At 60.8% G+C, this 21,930-nt stretch overlaps 2 protein-coding genes across 4 annotated transcripts; both read left to right on the top strand.

Moving 5' to 3' along the window:
* The first annotated feature begins 77 nt into the window (after positions 1–77).
* On the top strand, positions 78–9,614 carry KCNJ14 (potassium inwardly rectifying channel subfamily J member 14). The gene is made up of 3 exons (XM_043600407.1): positions 78–563; positions 4,942–5,695; positions 7,153–9,614. Exons 2-3 carry the CDS (start codon positions 4,994–4,996, stop codon positions 7,747–7,749), a joined length of 1,299 nt encoding a protein of 432 aa, XP_043456342.1. The 5' UTR covers positions 78–563; positions 4,942–4,993; the 3' UTR covers positions 7,750–9,614.
* Positions 9,615–11,249: 1,635 nt separating this feature from the next.
* On the top strand, positions 11,250–18,933 carry CYTH2 (cytohesin 2). Of its 3 annotated transcripts, none has more exons than XM_043600404.1 (12): positions 11,250–11,466; positions 12,277–12,424; positions 12,514–12,580; positions 13,031–13,149; positions 14,145–14,225; positions 14,690–14,802; positions 14,900–15,048; positions 15,541–15,652; positions 17,843–17,919; positions 18,231–18,308; positions 18,410–18,564; positions 18,658–18,745. In XM_043600404.1, the coding sequence occupies exons 1-12, from the start codon at positions 11,448–11,450 to the stop codon at positions 18,743–18,745; spliced, it is 1,206 nt and encodes a 401-aa protein (XP_043456339.1). In that variant the 5' UTR covers positions 11,250–11,447. The 3 variants fall into 3 exon arrangements, with proteins under 3 accessions (XP_043456339.1, XP_043456337.1, XP_043456338.1); XM_043600402.1 differs by having other exon boundaries at positions 11,253–11,466; positions 18,231–18,303; positions 18,658–18,933; XM_043600403.1 differs by lacking the exon at positions 11,250–11,466 and adding an exon at positions 11,896–12,004 and having other exon boundaries at positions 15,541–15,653; positions 17,841–17,919; positions 18,231–18,303; positions 18,658–18,933.
* The last annotated feature ends 2,997 nt before the right edge of the window (positions 18,934–21,930 follow it).

Below are 21,930 nucleotides of genomic sequence, written 5' to 3'. Positions count from 1 at the left end.
GGAATCTGGCACCCAGCTGTCCGGAGGCCACCGCGCTGGGAGAGGCCACTGGGAATCCCCGCTTCGGGTCTCTTAGCCCATCGGGTGCCGTTCGGACCTGCCTGCCCCCAGTCTGATTCCGTGTGGAACTTGGTCCGGGTCTCTGGGGGGCTCCCTCCCCTGCATCCCCCAACTTCTTAAGGCTTCGTCTCCAGGAGCCCCCCTTCATCTCTGTCCTGCCCCCGCTGGTCCCTCATCTGTGTCCCCATCTCCCCGTGTCTCCCTGCCCCCTCCCCCTTCTGTGTCTGCCACCGCGTCTCCTCTCCAGCCTGCTTGGGCTGCGGCCCAGGCGCCCTGCCTGGCCGTCCTCCCTGGCTCCCCCTCTGCGGCTCTGAGCTGGCCCCACCCCCCGGCCCCCCCTCGGCCGGGCCTCTGATCCGCCTGTAGCCACAGAGGTCGGGCGCCCGGCACGAGGCCCCTGGGGCCCAGGACACACCGCTGCCCCTCAGCGCCCACAGAGGCCTCCCCGCGGCCCTGGCAGAGGATCCCCCGGCGGAGGGCATGGGGGTGGGCTGCCCCACCAGGTATGTGCCTCGGCGCAGAGGCCCCGGGCTGAGACCATCCCGCCTCCCCACCCCTCCTCGCCCAGGCCCTTCCGCCCCACGTTCCCCGTCCTCGCTGTTCCCCCGGGAAGGTCCTGCCTCACCCTCGGTGACCGATTCCAGCCCCGGAACGACCTCTCCCCCACCACCCCACTCCCAGTTCGGCGCCTCCGTCTCTGACCCCATCTCCGCTTTCTGCCTTCTCCCCCTCACCCCCACCCTCTCTTGCCCTGTCCCTGTCCGCGAGCCTGGCTCCCCAGCTCCCCGTTTCCTGAGACCTCTTCCCTGCCCGGCTGCTCCTAGTCTGCCTGTCCCTCCCACCGTGTCTCTGTCCCCTCTCTCTAGGTCTCTGGCCACCTCCCCAGGTCTCTGTGCACCCCACCACCACCACCCTGTCTCTGTCCCCTTCCCTCTGGGTGTCTGTCCCTCTCTCTCTGGGTCCCTGTACCCCCGGTGGGGCCTGTCTTCCCCTCCTTCTGGGCTCCCTCTCAGCACCCCTCCTTGTCCACTCTGAGCCTCTGCCTTGGTTCGCTCTCTGTCCCCACACACCCCACCCCGCCCCGCCCCGCCCCGTCAATCTCTGCCCTCCAGCCTGCTGTCCAGACCCTGTTGGGGCGGAGGGGGACCACCCAGGGTCTTGGGCAGAGTGTGAAAATGCTGCTCTTTTGAGGGGGAGGGAGGTTGGGGTGGGGGGGGCGGAGCTCGTTGGCCCCAGATTAGACAGTGACTTTGACACCAAATTAACACACCTTAAGCCCTGCGTCTCCTTTATATGGAAACGTTAAGCTGCTCTGGCAGGTCAGGGGGAGGATGGGGGGAGGGGACTACAGGCTCTGGATCCTTTCCCTCCTGTCCTGCCTCTGCAGGGTGGGGGGTGGGCGGGGGGGACGTTGAGCCTTGTGTCCCATCCACCCTCTGAGCTGGGCCACGTTGGGTGCAGACAGGGCCCTCTGCAGGTGAAGGCCCCCGTCGACTTTGTGAACCGGGCACGGTCACCCCTGCCGCACGGGGCCGAGGGTGGGATTTAGGAGGCAGAGTCCCGGCTCAGAAAGGCTCCGGACCCAAACGGGCACCCCTCCTTCGGCACCGCGTGGGTCTGGCCAGGTCCCCGGGCCTAGTCCCCAAACCTGTGAAGCGGGGCAATGATTTGGACTTCCCAGCTTCCAGAAGAGTCCAGGTGAGGTGAGCGGCGGGGTCAGGTGGAGTCCGGTGGGCGGGCTGCAGACATCCCCTGCGCTCCTGCAAGGCCAAGGACATAGTAAGTGCTCAGGCAATAAGCGTGCCCTTGCTGAGGTTGTCCGTGGTCCGTCGCTCAGGGTTTGGCAGCTGAGAAACCTGGATGGGAGTCCGGGGTTTCCACTCCCCAGCCGAGGGACCCGAGACAAAGGAGGGACCTCAGTGCCTCTGTTGGCTTCACTGTGAAAAGCAAAGCCTCCCGTGCCCCAGGGTTGTGGCCACAGGTGGGTGGCTGGGTATGAGAGGACCCAGTCTGGGGTCCACCTCCCCTCCCCTGACTTCGGTGGCCCCTGATGGAACCAGTGCCAAGTAGGGACTTCTGGGCCGGAGAGGGCCACAAACGCAAACGTCAGAGCCTGGCTTCAAACCTGGCCCCTTGAGCGGCTAGCCTCAGTTTCCCCTCTTCAGAAGGATGACCTCCAACTCCCAGGGTTGTCGAGAGCGAGAAAGAGTCAGGGTCGGGCTACATCATGGATGCCTGACGCAGCCAGGCCCAGTCCGCTCTATCCGACCTCCGCAGAATGGGTAGGATAACCACTGGACATGGCAGAGCCGTCCAGGTGGTCATGGACAGCAGGTGCAGAGCTTAGTGAGGTGTGGGAGGGTGGTGTCGAACTTAACGTTGGCCTTCCGAGAAGCCCATGAGGCTCCCGGAGCCTGGCCCAGGGGGCACACAGTACATAGGTGCTTGGTAAATACTGCCGGTACCGATACCAAAGCGTTTAGCCCCCAGCCCAGACGGGTTCTAGAAGTCCCTCCTCCGCAGCTGCTGGGGGTGGGGTGACGAGGCCTCCAGGTCCCTGTCCCGCTCCTTCCCTCCTCTCTCCTTCACCCTATTGAGCCCCTGAGATTCCACTTCCCAGATGAGGGAGCGGAGGCTGGGGAAAGTATGCGACCTGCCCCCCAGTCCTGGAGTCAGTAAGTAGCTGAGCCGGGATTCAGCCTAGAACCGCCTGACTCGGGAGCCCAGGGTCTTTCCACAGATGAGGCTCCTGAAAGGAAGCCAGTGGTCCCAGGGCACACAGTGGGTCGGCAACCGAACCAGGATTGGGCCCTTGGTCTATGATGACTAGAAGGCCCTTCCTGAGCTGGAAAAAGTCCAACTTCCCCCCATGTCATGGTTGAGGAAACTGCTCAGAAGGACTTGCCCAAGATCTGAGGGTCAGGGCTGAGCGTGGGTTTGTTTTTTGGTTTTGTTTTGTTTTGTTTTGTTTTGTTTTGTTTTGTTTGCAACAGCTTCATTGAAATGCAATCCAGATAACGGCGCCCCCGGCTCAGGTGGTAGGGCGCGTGACTCTTAATCTCGAGGTCGTGAGTTCAAGCCCCACGTTGGGTGGAGAGGTTACTCAAAAACAAGATTTGAAAAATAAAAATAGAATTCAGATAAAAACACAGTGCACACGTTCAGTGGATAACTCAGTGTTTCTTTAGTGTTTTCATGGAGTTGTGCCACCATCACCACAGTCAAATGCAGGACAGCTTCAGCACCCCCAACAGGAAAACCCGTGGCCTCTGGCTGTCACGCCCCAATCCCATCCCCATCGCCCCAGCCCTAGTTATCACTAGTCTGCAAGGTACAGATTTGTCCATCGGGACATATAAACGAAAGTGTGTGACACGTGGTCTCCTGCACCCGGCTGGTTTCACTTAGCATGATGTTTTCGAGGTTCATCCGTGCCCCAGTGTGTCCGTGCTTCGGGTTTTGTTTTGTTTTTAATGTTTATTTATTTTTGAGAGACAGAGAGAGACAGAGCATGAGCGGGGGAGGGGCAGAGAGCAAGGGAGACACAGAACCCCAGGCAGGTTCCAGGCTCTGCACTGTCAGCACAGAGTCCGACGTGGGGGCTCGACCTCGTGAACCGCGAGATCATGACCTGAGCCCACGTCGGACGCTCAACCGACCGAGCCACCCAGGCACGACTGTTTAACCATTTAGGGGACCGCCAGGCTGTGTTTCACAGGAGGGACTCCATTTTCCATTCACCAGTAGGTAGGAGGGGGCCCACTTCATGTCCTTGCCAGTATCTGTCATCTTCCCAAGAAGGTGGCGACAGTGTCTCATTGCGGCTTTGGTTTGCATTTCCCTGAAGGCTAATGACCTTGAGCACCTTTTTTTTGTGCTTTTTGTGCTTGTCTTATTGGCTCTTTGTAGATCTTTCTTAGACAAATGCCCACTCAGATACTTTGCCTATTTTTAAATCGCGTTATCTTTTTACCATTGAACTGTAACGGGTCTTTGTATATTTCAAATACAACTTTCTTAAATATAGGATTTGCAATTATTTTCTCCCCATGGCGGTTTGTCTTTCCACTGTCCCGACAGTGTCCTTTGAAGCGCAATTTGAGACAGAGACAGAGCATGAGCAAGGGAGGTTCAGAGGGAGGGGGAGACAGAATCCGAAGCAGGCTCCAGGCTCCGAGCTGTCAGCGCAGAGCCCGACACGCGGCTCGAACCCACAGACCACGAGACCATGACCTGAGCCAAAACCAAGAGTCGGACGCTCAACCAACTGAGCCACCCAGGCGCCCCTTAATTTTGATGGAACTTCCGTTCTTCCACCATTTTTCCTTTTGCTGCCTCAGCTTTCTGAGCGGGGTTTGGAACCATCGGTGACCTCGGAGCCCGGGGCTCATCTCTCCCTGCGGACTCCACGTTGAGAAGCGGCTACCACTTTGTGGACTCTGGATTTGCTAACGCTCAAATCCTGGCTCACTCCGCTGTGGCCGTGGGCAAGTTAAACGTTCTGTGCCTCAGTTTCCTCCTCTATCAAACGGGGACGGTAACGTCCACACCGGCCTAAGGCTCAAGTATGTCGATTCGTGTCAAGCGCTCACCACGGGGTCCGGTGAGCACTGTCCAGGCGTCTGCGCCAATCCTCGGGGCGCTTGCTCGAACGCCGTCACGCCTGCGGTTCTGTTGCCGTGGTCGCCCCACGAGCATCTCCTATTAATATTGTCGTTGATGCTGTCCCGTTCTGGCTTTCCAGGATATGATGTGCCCCCACCCCCCCCACCCCCCCCATCTGTCAGATGAGGCCGCCGAGGCGCAGGGAGCACGCCCGGCCGATGAGCCCGCCCATTCCCGGCGCCCCTGACCTTGCCTCCCGTGTGTCTCTCTCCGCAGGTTCGGGGCGCCCGCCCCCTACTAGGCCAAGTGGAGGGGGTGTCCCCGCCCAATGGGCCTGGCCAGGGCCCTGCGCCGCCTTAGCGGCGCCCTGGAGCCAGGAGAGGGCCGGGCCGGCGACGAGGAGGAGGCCGGGCCGGGGCTGTGCCGCAACGGGTGGGTGGCGTCGCCGGCGGGGCGGCGCCGCGGGCGCTTCGTCAAGAAGGACGGGCACTGCAACGTGCGCTTCGTGAACCTGGGCGGCCAGGGCGCGCGCTACCTGAGCGACCTGTTCACCACGTGCGTGGACGTGCGCTGGCGCTGGATGTGCCTGCTCTTCTCCTGCTCCTTCCTCGCCTCCTGGCTGCTCTTCGGCCTGGCCTTCTGGCTCATCGCCTCGCTGCACGGCGACCTGGCCGCGCCGCCGCCGCCCGCGCCCTGCTTCTCGCACGTGGCCAGCTTCCTGGCCGCCTTCCTCTTCGCGCTGGAGACGCAGACGTCCATCGGCTACGGCGTGCGCAGCGTCACCGAGGAGTGCCCGGCCGCCGTGGCCGCCGTCGTGCTGCAGTGCATCGCCGGCTGCGTGCTCGACGCCTTCGTCGTGGGCGCCGTCATGGCCAAGATGGCCAAGCCCAAGAAGCGCAACGAGACGCTCGTGTTCAGCGAGAACGCCGTCGTGGCGCTGCGCGACCGCCGCCTCTGCCTCATGTGGCGCGTGGGCAACCTGCGCCGCAGCCACCTGGTCGAGGCCCACGTGCGGGCCCAGCTGCTGCAGGTGGGAAGGCCAAGGCCGGGGGCGCGGGGGAGGGGCCCTGCGCGGGGGGGGGGGGGGTTGGGGGGGGGGCGTGGGGTGGGAGACGTAGGCTCGAGGGCGGGGCGTACGTCGGGCCCGGAGGGCGCGTGGACTACAAGTCCCAGCAGTCTCACGGGCGGGGACCCTGCTTCCCCCTCTTTGTGGACTGAGGCTCCTTCCCGGACCGGTTGTAGGCGACGTAAACCCCAGAGGGAGGTCGGTGACCAGTTCTAACTGGCGACCTGGACTGGAAACAGATCTTGAGACGCGAAGAGCTCACCGTGGGTTGAGGATGGGCTGGCCCCAGTGGGGTTGTGGGGTGTCTAGCCCTGAGAGAGCCACACCTGGGCTGTAAAGGCTCTCCACTACAATTCCCAGAAGCGTCTGTGGGCAGGGGAGGTGCCCAGAAAGGACGGTCTGAGCAGGTGATGGCGTTTTGTGGGTGGCGTCAACCGTGGTTCAGGTTAACGATAACCAGCCGACACAGTGGTACCGAGAGTAGCCTGTGTTGAGGCCAGGCCCCCGTGGGATTGTGGCAGGTGTAGGCCCAAGGGACCGCAGAGCCACGGAACACAATACTCCGTGGTCTCTGGGCCTGGGGTCCTGCAGCATTTGTGAGAGGTTTCATTCCGTATCTCAGTGGCTCAGTCTGGCCCCCAGCCTCCTGCTCAGAGGAGTAAAGGGCTGGAAAGCACCTTATCACCAAAACAACAACTACAACCCCCCTTGGCCCCTGGGGTAGCGGCTCCCTCCGGTGCCCTGAAGAAGGCGTCTTACTGTTTCTACAAGTGTGGTCAGACTGCCCAAATTCTAGGGCAGTAGTTGTCCTTGCCCGAGTAAAGACACTTAAGAACCCTGGGGTAAGGCTGGACTTCGGTCAGAGGGAGGACGGAATGATGGTGGGAACTACAACTCCCAGCAGCCTCTGGGGGCTCCTTCTCCATTGTTTGAGACTACGATTCAGGACTAGGAGGGATACTCTCTCTCCCCGAAGTCTGTGGGGTGCTGACATGGGAGGTTGGGTATGGAACCAGTCAGGGTAGGTGGGGTGAAACTACCAATACCTGGTTTGGGGACTGCATTGCCCCTCCACACACACACACACACACACACACACACACACACACTGGTATGGAGAGGCTTGTAGTTGGGTTGCGGGGACAGATAGCCCCAGATTGCTCGGGGGGCTGGTCCTGTGGCTCTATGCCAATATCATTCTGTCCCTCTGTCCCCTCTCTTTTTTTCTCTCGGGTTTCCATCCCCAAACCCCTTGAGTCTCTCTCCGTCTCTCTTTATTTTCTGGGTCCATGTTCCCCCCTCCCCCCCACCCCTGCCTGTTTCTCCTCCCCTTCCTCCGTTCCTTCAATCTCGCCATCTCTGTCTCCACTCATCCCTGCGCTCCCCGCCATCTATCTTTGGCCCCTCTCTTCTCGCTGCAGCCTCGAGTGACCCCGGAGGGTGAGTACATTCCCCTGGATCACCAGGATGTGGACGTGGGCTTTGATGGCGGCACTGATCGAATCTTCCTCGTGTCTCCCATCACCATCGTGCACGAGATCGACTCCGCCAGTCCTCTGTATGAACTAGGACGTGCCGAGCTGGCCCGGGCTGACTTTGAGCTGGTGGTCATTCTTGAGGGCATGGTTGAGGCCACGGCCATGACCACACAGTGTCGCTCCTCCTACCTCCCTGGTGAGCTGCTCTGGGGCCATCGTTTTGAGCCGGTCCTCTTCCAGCGTGGCTCCCAGTACGAGGTCGACTACCGCCATTTCCACCGCACTTACGAGGTCCCAGGGACACCAGTCTGCAGCGCCAAGGAGTTGGATGAACAGGCAGAGCGGGCTTCACACAGCCCCAAGTCCAGCTTCCCTGGTTCTCTGGCTGCATTTTGTTACGAGAATGAACTTGCACTGAGCTGCTGCCAGGAGGAAGAGGAGGAGGAGGAGGCCAAGGAGGAGGACGGAGCGGAGGCAGAAGATGGCATTGCCAGCCCCCAAGTACTCACACCGACCCTGGCACTGACCCTGCCCCCGTGATGCCAGCTGGTGTCTCCCGATTTGTACCCCCTTCCCGGAAATAGCAAGGTGGAGAGAGCGAGGGTCCTCTCCTGGGATGGGGGCAGGTGTTTCCCAAGACCGACAGGCCTGCTGGGTAAATTATTAGCTGGTGAAGGTCTCCCATGCCTAGTGGGCCCACCCCAGACATACTGGATCTTAATTCCTCTGCGTTCCATGCTCCCTCTCGAGACCCCTTTATCAGCCTGATTCCCGAGTCTCCCCAGAGCTGAGGGATCCAGAATTCTGGACCACCTAAGTGGCAAAGACCGGTGGTTCTAGATTCCTCTACATGGCTGGGTTTGGTTGGTGAGCAGGGTCAGGAATCAGTGGTATATACCTCCTCCAGGGACAACAACAGATGAAGAGTTTGTAGGTCTGGATTGACTTAAGATTCAAGGGACTGTTGCTTCTAGACTCAGTTAACCAAGCAGCAAATCACTTTTTCCTAGACCACGTTAAGGAGGGAGGGTTACGGAATGCCCCAAGAATTCAAGACCGTCTTGATTAGCCGATGACAGAAAGTTGACTGCAAGTCAAGAGAAGACCTTGTGGTTCCAGAAGGCCCAAGAGTTAAGATTCTGTGAATCTAGATTGACCGCAGAGGCAAGCGCTGGTGGTTCTAGAATAGGTTTGACCTAGAAATGCTGAGGAAACTCAAGAGTTATGTTTCTAGAATGCACAAAACAACAGAGTGTCTGTGGGTCTGGAAGGGCTAACGTGACAGACTGGGAGTCCTTGATATTAGATAACTCCAGACCCCCTGCTGTAGAACATCAAACCAAGGAGATAATCAATGCTTCTTAATGATCCACAGGTTGGTTTTTTTTTTTTTTTTTAAAGTGCCATTCTAGAATGTCCAAAGGAATCAGGATTCTGTGTCTCTAGGTTGATCACAGAGTCAAGGAAGGAGTGGTGATTCTGGATGTCTGAGATTTGTTGGTTCCAGTTTGCCCAATGGAGTTGAGAATCTTGATGATTCTTTGTGGTTCTGTTGATGCCAAAGGGAATCAAAGCTCTGGGGAGCCAGAGTTGTCCATTATTAAAACCTGGAAAGTTCTAGTCAGCTCCTAGAACTTGGCCATTCTAGGAAGTGGACTCGGGATTTGATAGACAGCATTTCTGGGCTGACCGAGAAAGGGAGGACCCAGACGAGACCCTGGGGATAACAGGGCTGCTTGTTGGGCAGAGAGGAGAGGCCCAAGGCTGATGAGTCTACAGTGCTCTGGAATCCTGCACCTAGTGATGTGTGTCTATTTCTTAAAGACGTTATAAATATGTGTATTATATATATAATATAAATACAGATATCTATCTATATTTTCCCATGGTTCCTACAAGAGGGTTAGAAATTGAGCTTAAGCTAATTGGAATAGAGTCCTTTACAAGGATCCAGGAAGCTTTGCTCTAAATCCCAACTCTGCCGCCACGTACCGTGTGACTTTGGGCAAATCACTCCCCGCTCCCCGCCTCAGTTTCCCCATCTGTAAAAATGGGGCATTGGAACTTGAAATTCTCAAAGGACCTTTCCACCGGATGATTCCTCACTTCCCTGAAGGGGACGGCTAGGGGTGGGGGTGAGCGTCCTGTAGATTTCCCAGCTCCTCTTGCTGCTGGAACGCATGGCCTTCCAGGGGCGACTGGGAGGGGAGATGCTCTTGGAGGTCAGCTCTGAACTTGGATGTGTGAATGACAGGGCAGGCTGTGGCTGAGGGCCAGAATCTCCTCCCTCTGGTCCAGCTCGGGGCTGGGGAAGGAGAAGGTCGCTCCGAATGCCGAGAGAAAGTGTGTGTTTCGGGGGAGAATTGTACCCCAGATTAAATCACTGGGAGCCCTGGTGTCTGTGAGTGTGTTTCTGGGGTGTGGTTCCTCGCTCCTGTCCTCCAACCCCCACCATGCTGCTATCTACCTAAGTGCCCAGCAGGCTTCGAGCCAGCTGCAGAAGGATCCAGTGCCAGGGAGGAGGACACCTTCCTCCCCGTGTCCCAGGACTGAGGGCAGGCACTGTCATTGCCCATTAGCTTGCCCAAGTGCTGCGCCAACCCAGGTCCCCGCTTCTGGCTTCCCCACCTCCCTTTATCCTTCAAAATCCCCACTTAAAAACCGGATGGGATTAATTAGCTAGCTGTTCTCCCAGTGCAGGGTGTCTGGGGGTAGGGAAGCGGGGTAATGGGAACACAGGCACGGAGAAGGGTGTTAAATTGAGGGTGAAGGGACAGGAGGAGGGTTCTGTTTGGAAGGAAAGAGAACGGGGCCGGGCCCGCACAGCCTGGGTTTCCACTGGGGAGGACAAGGTGTGGGCCGCTCATAAAGGTCAGTGAGGGGATTAAGAGGCTCCGTGTCTAATCTGTCAGCTTAACCAGGTCCTGGCCCTGAATCTGTCCCCACCTGCCTAGCCCAGGGACGGCGAATGAGGACAAGGCCCAGACACCACCTCAGACGCAGTTAGGGATCCGCCCATGACAGGGATGCCCAGACTATTCCATCCCGGCCAGCTGCCTGCCCTTGCGTTTTCTACAAGGAATGGAAATGAGAGGCTGGAGGGGGAGGGGGGAGGGGGGAGGGCATCGTGTGTGTGTGTGGGGGGGGGGGGGACACTCCGAGAGGAGGGAGGAGTTTAAGAAGAGGTGGGGCCTGAAGTGAGGGGAGTCAGAGCGGGGAAGGAACCAGAGAAATGGGAGGATGTTGAGGAAAAGGGGTTGTTTGGGGGGGGGGGGAGAGGACGCTAAAATAAGGGGAGGAGTTTGAGGGCGAGAGGGAGGAGCCCGAGAGGCAGAAGGCGCCAGGAAGGCGGAGCCTTCACTATACTTGGCCTTCCCCTGTTGTCCCATGCTCTGTGACAGATACCCGATAGCGTTTTCGTTTGGAAGAAAGAATAAGTCTTTTGTTTCAGCACTCCGAGACTCTCAAGAGACTTAAATGGACGGGAAGGTCCTGAGAAGGACCTGAGAAGGGTGAAGGGTGTCCGATCTGGAGATCGGAGCGGCCAGTACCAGGAGACCGGAGGCCAAAAGATGGGCCCAAGCTGCTCCCAGTTGCCTGGCAACCGCTGCGGTCAAAAACCTGCTAAGCCAGCCAAGGAGGTGTGGCTCACGGGAACAGCCGACAGTTGTGGCCCCGCCCCCTAGCAACGAGACTAACAAAGTGCCGCTCCCCAGCAACCTATTACTAGAGGCCGGCCTCCGTTGGACTAGCATCCTAGAGCCCTGGCGCAGGCGCAGTTCTCTGTGCTGGCCCATAGTCCCACCTCCATGCAACTCCTTTCCGAGCCTTCTCATTGGCGGGCAAACCAGCCAGGTGCCTTCTTTTGTTTCGGAGGCGGCACCCGGCTCCCTGCCCGCACTCCGATTGGTCCCACAGACCGTCTACCTCCGGCCGGACCGTGCTACGTCGTCTCCTTTTGTGCCTATTGGCCCTGGAGGACGGTCCTTCGGGGTCGGGGGCGGGGCAGACGAGAGGGCCCGCCGTGGATTGGGCGGTGTCAAAACGAGGGGCGGTCTCTATTGGCGGGGCGGTTGGGAGGCGAAGGGAGAGTCTTTTCAGCGCTGAGGACTGGCGCTGAGGAGGCGGCGGTGGCTCCCGGGGCGTTTGAGCGGGCTCACCCGAGCCCGCGGGCCAACGCGGATCCAGGCCCGACCGGCGGGACCGCCCCGGACTCCCCGCGGGCCTTCCTAGCCGCCATGGAGGACGGTGTCTATGGTAGGTCGGGGAGGGGCGGGGCCGGCCGGGAGCCGATGGAGCCTTTCGACCCGAACGTTCCGCAGCGAAAATCCCTCCCGGCGCGCGCTGCGCGGAGCCGTTCGGCCCCGTCGTCGCCTCGTTCTTGCGGGGCGCGGGACGGGCTTCCGGCGGGCCCCGAGAGCAGGGCGTTCCAGGCCATTGTTTGGGCCGAGCCTGTTTCCGGTGGCGGCGGGAGGGGGCGGGATGGAGCGGCGGAGGCGAGGCCGGGGTGGAACCATTCCTGCTGGAAGGGCCGGGCGAGCCCAGTGCCTGCTGGGAGCCGGGAGGGGGGCTTCTGGGGCGGTTGGGTGGGGAGAAATCTTGGGGGCTGCAGAGATCCCGCTAAGGCGGGGGCGGGAGCCTTCGATGCCCCGCCCCCCTGCCGCAACTCTTACAAGCTGTCAGCAGCTCTCCCTGCCATAGTTACTTTTCATGGACCCAGGAGTCCGGACACCCAAGCTCCCAGTTACCTCGCCAAGAATGGAGGCAGAAAACCAAGGCCTCACCCCCATTCCAAGTAATGGGCCCAGCAGTTCGGGCTCCCAGCCCCCTTCTCCCTCAGACTCAGGAGTGCTGACCCCTACCTAGCCTCCTCCTCCCCGAGGACTTGAAAGTCTAGATCCCCCTGTCTAGACCTCCAGCCCCTTCTTCCAGCAGACAGAGGAGGCCCTACCCTCATCCTCTCCAACCTGGGAATCCTGCCGGCCCCAGCCCTGTCCTCCCCCAGATTGTAGGAACCCAGGCTCCCAGTCCCAGAACTGACCGCCAGTCCCTGACTCTGACCCGTAGAGCCCCCAGACCTGACTCCGGAGGAGCGGATGGAGCTGGAGAACATCCGGCGGCGGAAGCAGGAGCTGCTGGTGGAGATCCAGCGCCTTCGGGAGGAGCTCAGTGAAGCCATGAGCGAGGTGGAGGGTCTGGAGGCCAATGAGGGCAGGTGAGGGCTGGGGTGGGGAACTTGGGGGTCACGAGGCCCGGCCAGGGATGCCCAGGCTTTGACCTTCCATCCCCTGCTCTCTTCTGCAGTAAGACTTTGCAACGGAACCGGAAGATGGCAATGGGCAGGAAGAAGTTCAACATGGATCCCAAGAAGGTGCTTGGGCCACAGACAGGGCTGGGATCAGCCAGGCAGACACCCGGGCCGAGGGTTCTGGCACCTTCAGGTCCCAGAAGTGCCATAGTTAAAGGTCTGCCTGAGGCGGACAGACGTGGTCCTGATCCCCGGAATTCAGATCTGGGCCGTCCGTTTGTTCTCCGAACACTAACCAGGCGTTTGCCGCCTCCTGACCTTCGCGTGTGCTGTACCCTCCGCCTGGGAGGCTCAAGGGGGAGCAGACCCTGCTCTTGGTGCTTGATTCACCAGGCAAAGGCGGAGGGAACAGTAGGCGCAGAGGCTCGGCTGAGGCGGGGGTATTTGAGGACCTGCGCGAAGCCTGAAAACGAAAGCTGGCCCGGTTCTGTGGAGGGCAGAGGCTGGGGGAGGGGGTGGGGAGTGGCTCTCCGCCGGCCCCCTGTGCTGAGACCACCCGCCCCCACCCACCAGGGGATCCAGTTTTTGGTGGAGAACGAACTTCTGCAGAATACACCCGAGGAGATCGCCCGCTTCCTGTACAAGGGCGAGGGCCTGAACAAGACAGCCATCGGGGACTACCTGGGGGAGAGGTGAGACCCCGCCGGGTTCCCATGGTCCCCCGCGCCCAGCTCCTGCCCTTTCACTGCCCAATTTCCTCTCCCAAGGAAGGGCCCTGATAGACCAGCCTTCTCCCCGCGCCGGGACAGAACGGACTGACACAGGGGTCTGTGGGAGCCTGGGGACCACCTGGGGGAACCTGGGGAGGGGCGTGGGAATCTTCTGAATGTCTGGAATGTTGGGGACCGTGAAAAACATCTGTGGGTATCGTGCGCACGTGTAGACAGCTGGCTTGTGTGGGACCCTACAGGGACAGCCAGGGGGCATTGGGGTCATCTGTGAATATCTAGGGAGCACAGGGACCCCTGGGCATCTGGGGCGTGAGGATCATCTGCGATGTTTGGGGTACCTAGGGATTTGTGGACACCTGGGGCACGTGGAGACCACCTGAACGTCTGAGGTGCACAGGGCCATCTGCGTGTCTGGTTGTCTGAGGATTGTGTGGACACCTGGGGGGGGGGGTGTGGGGCCATCTGGAGGTGTCTGGGGACCGTCTGTGGGCATCTGGGGTGCATGGAGATTGTTTCACGGACATCTGGGGGGTGTGGGGACCATCCGGACATCTGGGGGACGTGGTAGCCCTCTGGGGATGTCTAGGGACCCTCTGTGGACAGCTGGTGTTGTGGGATTGTTGTGTGGACGTCTGGGGTGCATGGAGACCGTCTGTGGACGCCTGGGAGATTGTAGGGACCATTTCTGGACGTCTCCAGAAGCTGGGGGATCACCTAGGTGGAGCACACTTTTGCCGTGTCTCTCTTAACTGTGCAAAGGTTCGGCTAATCCAGGGATGATCTCGCAACAGATGGTCCTCCCAAGGGCATGTTCTGAGTATTCCTGCCCTGGTGTCAGGCCTGTGATGGGGCCAAGCTAAAACTGTCACCCGCTCCAGAGGCAGCCACGGCGCAGACGAGGTGGCTCAGACTCCCCAGTCCCCTTCCTGTGCGTGACTCCGTCCCTGTCCTCCCAGGGAAGAGCTGAACCTGGCAGTGCTCCATGCCTTCGTGGATCTGCACGAGTTTACTGACCTCAACCTGGTGCAGGCCCTCAGGTGAGAGGGATGGGGTCGGAAGGGCAGGAGCGTAACTGTCAGGGCTTTCTTTACACACGACGAGCCCTGCTCAAAACGAAGACAGAAACAAAAATTGAAGTGATGGTCTCCCGTAACACCGAAGTCCACAGTAGGGCCTCCTTCAGGCATAGCTGTATCCAGGGACTCCTATGCTGCCAGAAGGCCAGCCTTCTCTGTCTTTTGGTTGTGCTTCCCCTGTGTTGGCATTGCTGTCTGTAGGCCCTCCTCTCACAGGGCAGCAGAAGCCTCTGGTGACCGCAAGCTTTGCGGAAAGGAAGAGTTTCTTCCATGTGAATCCACCAGAAGCCCCAGGCCAATCAATGCTCATGGGCCAGCTGAGGCCGCAGGGCTGTTTTTGGCTGGTTCCTAACACAGGGACTGAGAGCAGGGCGGGGGGGTTCTGCCAGTTCCCGGCATCCACACCCGGCTCCTCTCCAACCCAGGCAGTTTCTCTGGAGCTTTCGCCTCCCCGGGGAGGCCCAGAAGATTGACCGGATGATGGAAGCGTTTGCCCAGCGATACTGCCTGTGCAACCCTGGGGTCTTCCAGTCCACAGGTTGGGGCCCAGGCTCCTGGGGCCTGGGAAGGAGGGGCCGGCAGGGAGGGTGGGGGCACCTACCCGTGTCGTCACCACCTGACTGTCTGTGGTGCAGACACGTGCTACGTGCTGTCCTTCGCCGTGATCATGCTGAACACCAGCCTCCACAACCCCAACGTTCGGGACAAGCCAGGCCTGGAGCGCTTCGTGGCCATGAACCGGGGCATCAACGAGGGTGGGGACCTGCCTGAGGAGCTGCTCAGGGTCAGGCCCCCTCTACCCCCCCCTCCCTGCAGCCCCTTTTTGCTGTCCCTTTCCCCACCACTGACCCCCCCCTCCCCCCTCGCCCCCACGGGTCCCCTGGTGCCTGAGCCGTCCAGCGGGATCACGTCAACCTGTCCATTTCCTTTCTCTTCGTCTCTCCCTGGCTCCCTCGGTCTTTGTCTCTCCGGTTCTCTCTGCTGTCTCTCTCTGGCCCTCCGGCTCATTCGGGGTCTCTGTGTCTCTCGAGAACTTTGCGGGCCTTTGTAGCAGCTCAGCGTCTTTCCTCCCTCTCCAACTTCCTTTGCTCCGGGACCCCCTCCACCCATCTGACCCCCCCCCCCCGCCCCGTTCCTTCTTCCCTGAGCCGTTCCGCCTGTGGTCCCCGTTTCCTCCCTGGCTGTCGGAGCCCCCCCCCCCCCCCCGCCATGGCCAGGCAGCCCCGGGAGGGGCCCCGGGGCCTGGAGTTGCCGACTGCCCCCGTTCGCCCCTCAGAACCTCTACGACAGCATCCGAAACGAGCCCTTCAAGATTCCTGAAGATGATGGGAATGACCTGACCCACACCTTCTTCAACCCGGATCGGGAGGGCTGGCTCCTTAAGCTGGGTACGTCCCCTACTGACCCCGCTTGGCCGTCTCTGCAGGGAGAAGTTAGGGGGCCCCTGGCTCTGGACTTGACCTCCCTGTGGACCTGCTGTGTGATCTTAGGCAAACGATTTGACCTCTCTGAGCCTCAGTTTCCACATCTGAAAAATGGGGCTGAAAATGAGATCAGGCCTGTGTGCTGGGCCCAAGCACAGGGACCGGCAGAGAGGAGGGGGCCCAGAAATACTTAGGGAGGTAGGGTAGGAGTTAGGGAGCACCGAATAAAATGCCGGGCTCTGGTCTCATGAACGAAAGAGTCCCCGGCTGGGACGGAACGGGCGGGGTGGGGCCAGTCCACCTGGAAACACACAGCGCCAGCAGAGTCAGGGTAAGTTAGGGGTCAGCCGGGTGCCCCTCGCGTCGGGTTATCTGAGGATTGGAGTGGTTTCTCCACCATGGCTTCATGGGAGCTTCCCCTGGGGGCTTTTAAAACCCCGCCAGCCAAGCCACAGCCTCATGAAGCCAGGATCTCCGGGGCAGGATGGGCTGTCAGTCACGTTAAAAGCTCCCCCGGGCGCTGTCAGTGCAGAGTCAAGGTTGCGAGCCGAGCCGCTGGCTGGCTGGGAGCCCCGGCTGGTAATGATGGGCGCCGCGGGAGCGCTAGCTGTGGCTTTTTAGTGGAGAGGCGGTGAATGGCCGCTCCAGCAGGGATAGTGGAGAAGCTGGGGCCTCGGGAGGGCCCAGCATAGGGTGGGGGTGGGGGGCACAGCAGGGCTTTCCTCCCGCTCCCCCAACCGTGGAATTGTGCCCCTAAGCCAAGACCTCGCTTCTCCAACAGCAAGCAGGTCCCTGACTGGGTGCCCAGGTGTCCTGGTCCACATAAAAAGGGCAGGCCAGTCTCTCCCGCCACCAGTGGGTAGATGGATTCCGGAGTCAGCTCCAGGGGAGGCCGATGGGGTGCGGGGGAGGTTAGACTCCTCAGAGGCCACCTGGTGCCCCTGGCCTTGAGAGGCCAGGAGAGAGGCAAGCCGGCGTTTCCCCAGCGACTAGCCCCCCTCCAGCCCCACCCCGGCAGCGGGGAAGCTTCCCGTTTCCCGGATGAGGACACTGAGGCTCAGCCGCCATCCTTCGGACAGCCACAGGGCGGGAGTGGCCTTGGCCCCAGATCTCCTACCCGAGTGCACTTTCTCCCTTCGTGGCAGTTAGAGAGAGGCCTCTCTTCCCTCAGAAGCTAAAGCTTGTGCAGCAAAGGGGGCCTGTGGTAGTTGTGTTCACCAAGATCCCCGATGAGAGCCATTACTGCTGTTCCTAACCCTTTGGGGACGACAAGGCACCCGGAGACAGGTCTCCGTGAAGCCGGAAGGTGTGGGCCCAAGTGGGTCTGCGGACTGCAGTCCAGAGAGGGCAGGAGGTTGTCCTAAGGTCACACAGCCAGTTGGTCCTACAGCTCACCTGAGCGCCCCCACCCGCCTCAGGCCAAGGACTGGGGGTTTTGTCTTCTCCCTTTCGGGGGGGATGACCTCCTCGGGGAGGGCCCTCCTGGCCCGGGACCTGTCCGGGGGGGGGGGGGGGGTGAGCTGGAGCCAGGCCCGATGCCAGGAGGTGCTCGCTCACGGTGGGGCTCAGGATCTTTGGCCCCCCTGGGAGGGAGCGGGTCATGTCGATGTAACTGGTTTTCTTCCCTCTCTTTTCCCCCTTCCTCCCTCCCTCCCTCCATCTCTGCGTGTTTCTCTCTGCTGTTCCTGTCTCCTACTCCCCATGCTCTCCTTCCCTCGCTCCCCCCATTTCTGTCGCCTGCGGCTTTTGGGGGCACCCCATTCTTCTGCCTTCCCTCCTCTTCGCCTGGTCCTGCCTGCTTTCTCGCTGTCTGCCCCAGGAGGTAGGTACGCAGCCCCCCGTCCTTGCTCCCCACAGACATGACATCGGGGAGGGGGCCGCCCCGGCCTCGGGGCCCCGAAGCAGGGGGCTGGGGACTTGGATTCCTGGGCCCTGGGCCGACAGACAGGCTTAGAAAGTGTGGCGCCCCGCGCCGGGGGCGGGCGGGGGTCCTGGGGGCCCTAACCGCCCGTCCCTGCTCGCCTCTCTTCCCACGCAACGCTTTGCGCCAGGCCCCGCCTTCCCTGCGCTCGCTCCGCCTCAGTCCCCGCCCTGCCCTCCCAGAGGCCCCGCCCCCCGCTGAGCCCAGGCCCCCTCCCACCCCTTCCCTTTCAGGGGGCCGGGTGAAGACGTGGAAGCGGCGCTGGTTTATCCTCACAGACAACTGCCTCTACTATTTTGAGTACACTACGGTGAGGGCAGAGCCGGGCTCCGCTCCGGGGTCCTAGGAGGAGGGGCTGGGGGGGTCTGGACTCACGGGGCTGAGGGAGGAAGGGGTGGGGGGTCTGATCTCCTGAGTCTGGGTGCGGGGTGGGGCTGGGGGCCCGGGCTCTTGGGTCTGAGGGAGGAGGGGGCTGGGGGCGGGACTCCCGGTCTGAGGGGGGAGGGGCTCTATCAGCGCCCTAGGGCCGCCGCAACAAAGTGCCCCTAATGAAACACGGTTCTGGAGGAGGGGCTGGGGCGAGGATTGGGGGTGTGAGTCCCCCCTGACCTGTGCCTTCAGGACAAGGAACCCCGAGGTATCATCCCCCTGGAGAATCTGAGCATCCGCGAAGTGGATGACCCCCGGAAAACCGGTAAGGTCGATCGGCCCCGCACCCCTTCCGGGGGGGCGGGGAGGGGGCTCCTCTGGGCCTGGGGCCGGCTCCTACCTGCCCTTCGTCCGCTCTCCGGTCCCCGCAGAACTGCTTCGAGCTCTACATCCCCAACAACAAGGGGCAGCTCATCAAAGCCTGCAAAACGGAGGCCGACGGCCGAGTGGTGGAGGGCAACCACGTGGTGTACCGGATCTCGGCCCCGACGCAGGAGGAGAAGGAGGAGTGGATCAAGTCCATCCAGTGAGTCCGGGCTCCGGGGTCCCCGGGCAGGGAGGGCCGGGCCGGGACCCCTCGGCCCTCACCCGGGACCCCCTCCCCCCACGCCGTCCGCAGGGCCGCCGTGAGCGTGGACCCCTTCTACGAGATGCTGGCGGCGAGGAAGAAGCGGATTTCTGTCAAGAAGAAGCCAGAGCAGCCCTGACCCCCGCCCCCTCCCCCACTATTTATTACGGAGCTGCCCCCGCCCGGGTGGCCGGACCCCTGGGCCCCGGGGCCGCGGATCCTGGTTCTCCGATCCTGGTTCTCCGTTTGGAAAATGCACCACCTGTGGCTCCACTCTCGTTCTTTGTAATTAACACACCGTTGGTAATCTTATTAATTATTTAACCACTCGCGGCCTCGGACCCCTCATTTCTCGGAGGGGTTAACAGCCGGGGTGCTGGGGGTCGCCCACGGGTGACCGGGGCCAGGAGCCCTCCCACCCCCCCCACCACCCCCGCGTGAGTGAGGCGGGGATACTAACGGAGGGTGGGAGGCTCCATCCGTCCCTTCCGGTTTCACTCCAAGCCTGTGGGGCTGGAGTAAGGCAGAAGTTTAACTGGTGGCAGTTAGTGCTGAGTTAGGATTGCGTGGCATTTGTAATTTTTTTAACGTTTTATTTTTTCCAAGAGAGCGCACGCAAGCCGGGGAGGGGCAGAGAGAGGGGGACGGAGGATCCGTGAAGCGGGCTCTGCACGGATAGCAGAGAGCCCGATGTGGGAGTCGAACTCATGAACCAGGAGATCGTGACCTGAGGTGAAGCCGGAAGCTCAGCTGACCGGGCCATCCGGGTGCCCCAGAACTGTACTGCGTTTGGCACGCGGGCCAGTGGAGGCTCGGGGGGGGGGGGGGGGGGGGGGGGGGGGGGGGGGAGGCCAAGGCCTGGCCTTCATTCATTCTGGACATTACTGGACAACCGGGAGCCAGGCAGGTGCCGGTCCTTACCTTTGCTGTCGCCAGGCTTGTGGTCCTGGAAGGGTGGCGTATAGTATCTGCTGGGGCCCGGAGCTGGGCCAGTGCTTCCAGAAGGAACCCTAGAGACCTGACCGATTTATGGGGCCCACCTACACCGGGAGCACGTGGGACGGATGAGTCCAGAAAAGAGAAGGAGGAAGACCTTGCTGATGGGCTGTCCCTGGGGCTCAGCAAGAGGCCTGGGTGAGAGTGGCGGTTGGGCTGGGGGACCCTGGGACCAAGAGGGCAAGACTGTGGCCCCACTGAGCCAGGTTCTCAGCCACTGGAGAAGCACCTGCTGGAGGACATTTTGCACCAACCCAGGATAGTGCAGGGAATCTGCATTTTATCTCCTTCCCTGGGACTCCCAACAGCCCCTCAAGTGCAAGGTCTGTCCGCCTTGAGGGGTGGGGTGTCCCCAAAGAACAAAGGCATATAGATCCCGAGTGGGGGAGGGGGTGAGTTGGCAGGTTGGGACACTCTCCTACGCCCAGACGTGCAGTTGAGACTGATGAGCCAGAAACTACAACTTGGGGCAGGCCCCATGACTAGGTGGGGTGAGGGAAGTCTGGCCCCCAGGGGTGTCCAAGTTGCAGTTCCTCCCTCTGGTATGCTGTGTCCTTGAAGCGTCAAACCCCTAGCAGCGCTCCGGGTGACATGGGAAGCACCCCGAGTCTTAGGACTTGGGCCTGGCTCTGCCCTTGGCCACAGGCATTCACCTGCTCGGAGCCCCACCCCCATAGCAGTATAACCGCTCGGCCACTCTCCCCCCCCCCCCGCCCCAGGATGGGACTTCTTTCCTTCCTGCGAGACCCTCGGACTACAATTCCCAGCAAGCTGTGCGGCGCGGCCGCCCCCCCAGCGGGAGAGCCAGTCTCGAGGTCTCCTGGGAGTTGTAGTTTCCCAAGGCTCCAACGTGGGGTTTACTTTAGCCTCGTCGCTACCCTTGTGCAAGTTGGGTAAAGAGGTCCCGGCCGCTTCAGCCCCCAGGAACTGATGGGAAATGGGGTTCCCAGGTGAGGAAACGGGATTCCCAATTCCTCCCGAAGGCTCCAGGGAAATGGGAGTCAGCAGCCCAAGGAGAAGAGAAATGAGGTCTTGGGGTGATTGGAGGGTGCCACCACGACCTCCTCCAGGCAATGAACCCATAGGTACTGTCTACTAGTCGGGAAAGTAGTTGGCTCGGCGGAGAGGCCCCGAAAGGGCATTACAGGCAGAGGGAACGGCAGGAGCAGGAAAAGGCACGGTGTGTTGGGAGTCACCGACAGCAGGTGTCCCTGTATGACGTGACTGGGGGGGGTGGGTAGTGAATAAGAGACGCAATCAGAGGGGACCCAGGCTTGATCATTTGGTGCCCAGTCAGCCACGGTAGGGACTCTGGGTGTATTTTTAGCTAATGGAAGCCCCTCGAGGGTATGAAGCAGGCAAGCGTTGTGTTTGGCTTGAGGCTGGCTGCTGCAAGAGAATAATTTGGAGATAAGTAGGGGCAGCGGTGGGGAGGTAAGTTAGGAAGCTGTGCGGTTCCCCTGGGGCAAGGGGGTGTGGCCGCGGAGGCGGAGAGTTGGGAACAGGAGCCCGCAGGATTTACTGAGGGATTCTGGGTTGAGCCACTGGCGAACCCCAATGCCGTTTCCTGAGATGGTCGGAGAGGGAGTTTGGGGGTGGGGGGTGGGAATCCGCGGTTCTGGTTTGGCCAACTTAAGCTGGAATCACCCGTGGACCATCCAAACCAGACCCATCAGCTCAAAATCGTCCGCTTTTGCCCCAAGGCCATCTCCTCCCCAAAGACAGAATGCTGGTTTCCGGCTCCCACCTCTCCCCAGACCCCAAGTTCCCAACCCCCTCGTTACAGGTTGAATTCTATCCCCCTTGGAATCAGGATGTTGAAGTCCTAACCCCGCAGTAACGCAGAATGTGGTCTTACTTGAACATGGGGTCATTGTAGATGCAATCGGTTAAGATTAGGTCATCAACGCGGGCACGAATCCAGTATGACGAGTGTCCTTACGCAAAGAGAAATTTTGGAACTACACACACGGGGAGAACGCACATGAAGGTGAAGGCAGAGATTCGGGTGAGGCTCCTACACACTGGGGAGCACCAGAGATTGCCAGGAGAGCACCGGAAGCTAGGGGAGTCATGAACGGATTGTCCCTCACAGCCTCAGAAGGAACTGATCCTGAGGACCCCCGCGGAGCCCTTAATCTTGGATTCTAGCCTCCAGAACTGAGAGAGTGTCTGTGGTTTCAGCCACCCGATTTGTGGCACTTGGCTACAGCAGCCCTAGTGAGCTAATACGGCCCTCCTCCCTCAGACCCTCCTCCCTCAGTCCCAGGAGTCCTGCCCCCAGCCCCCTCCTCCCTCAGACCCAGGAATCAGGCCCCCAGCCCCTCC

The sequence above is a fragment of the Prionailurus bengalensis genome, chromosome E2 (genome assembly GCF_016509475.1).
Source record: "Prionailurus bengalensis isolate Pbe53 chromosome E2, Fcat_Pben_1.1_paternal_pri, whole genome shotgun sequence".
NCBI lineage: Eukaryota > Metazoa > Chordata > Mammalia > Carnivora > Felidae > Prionailurus > Prionailurus bengalensis.
This window is presented reverse-complemented; position numbering and strand designations above follow the sequence as displayed.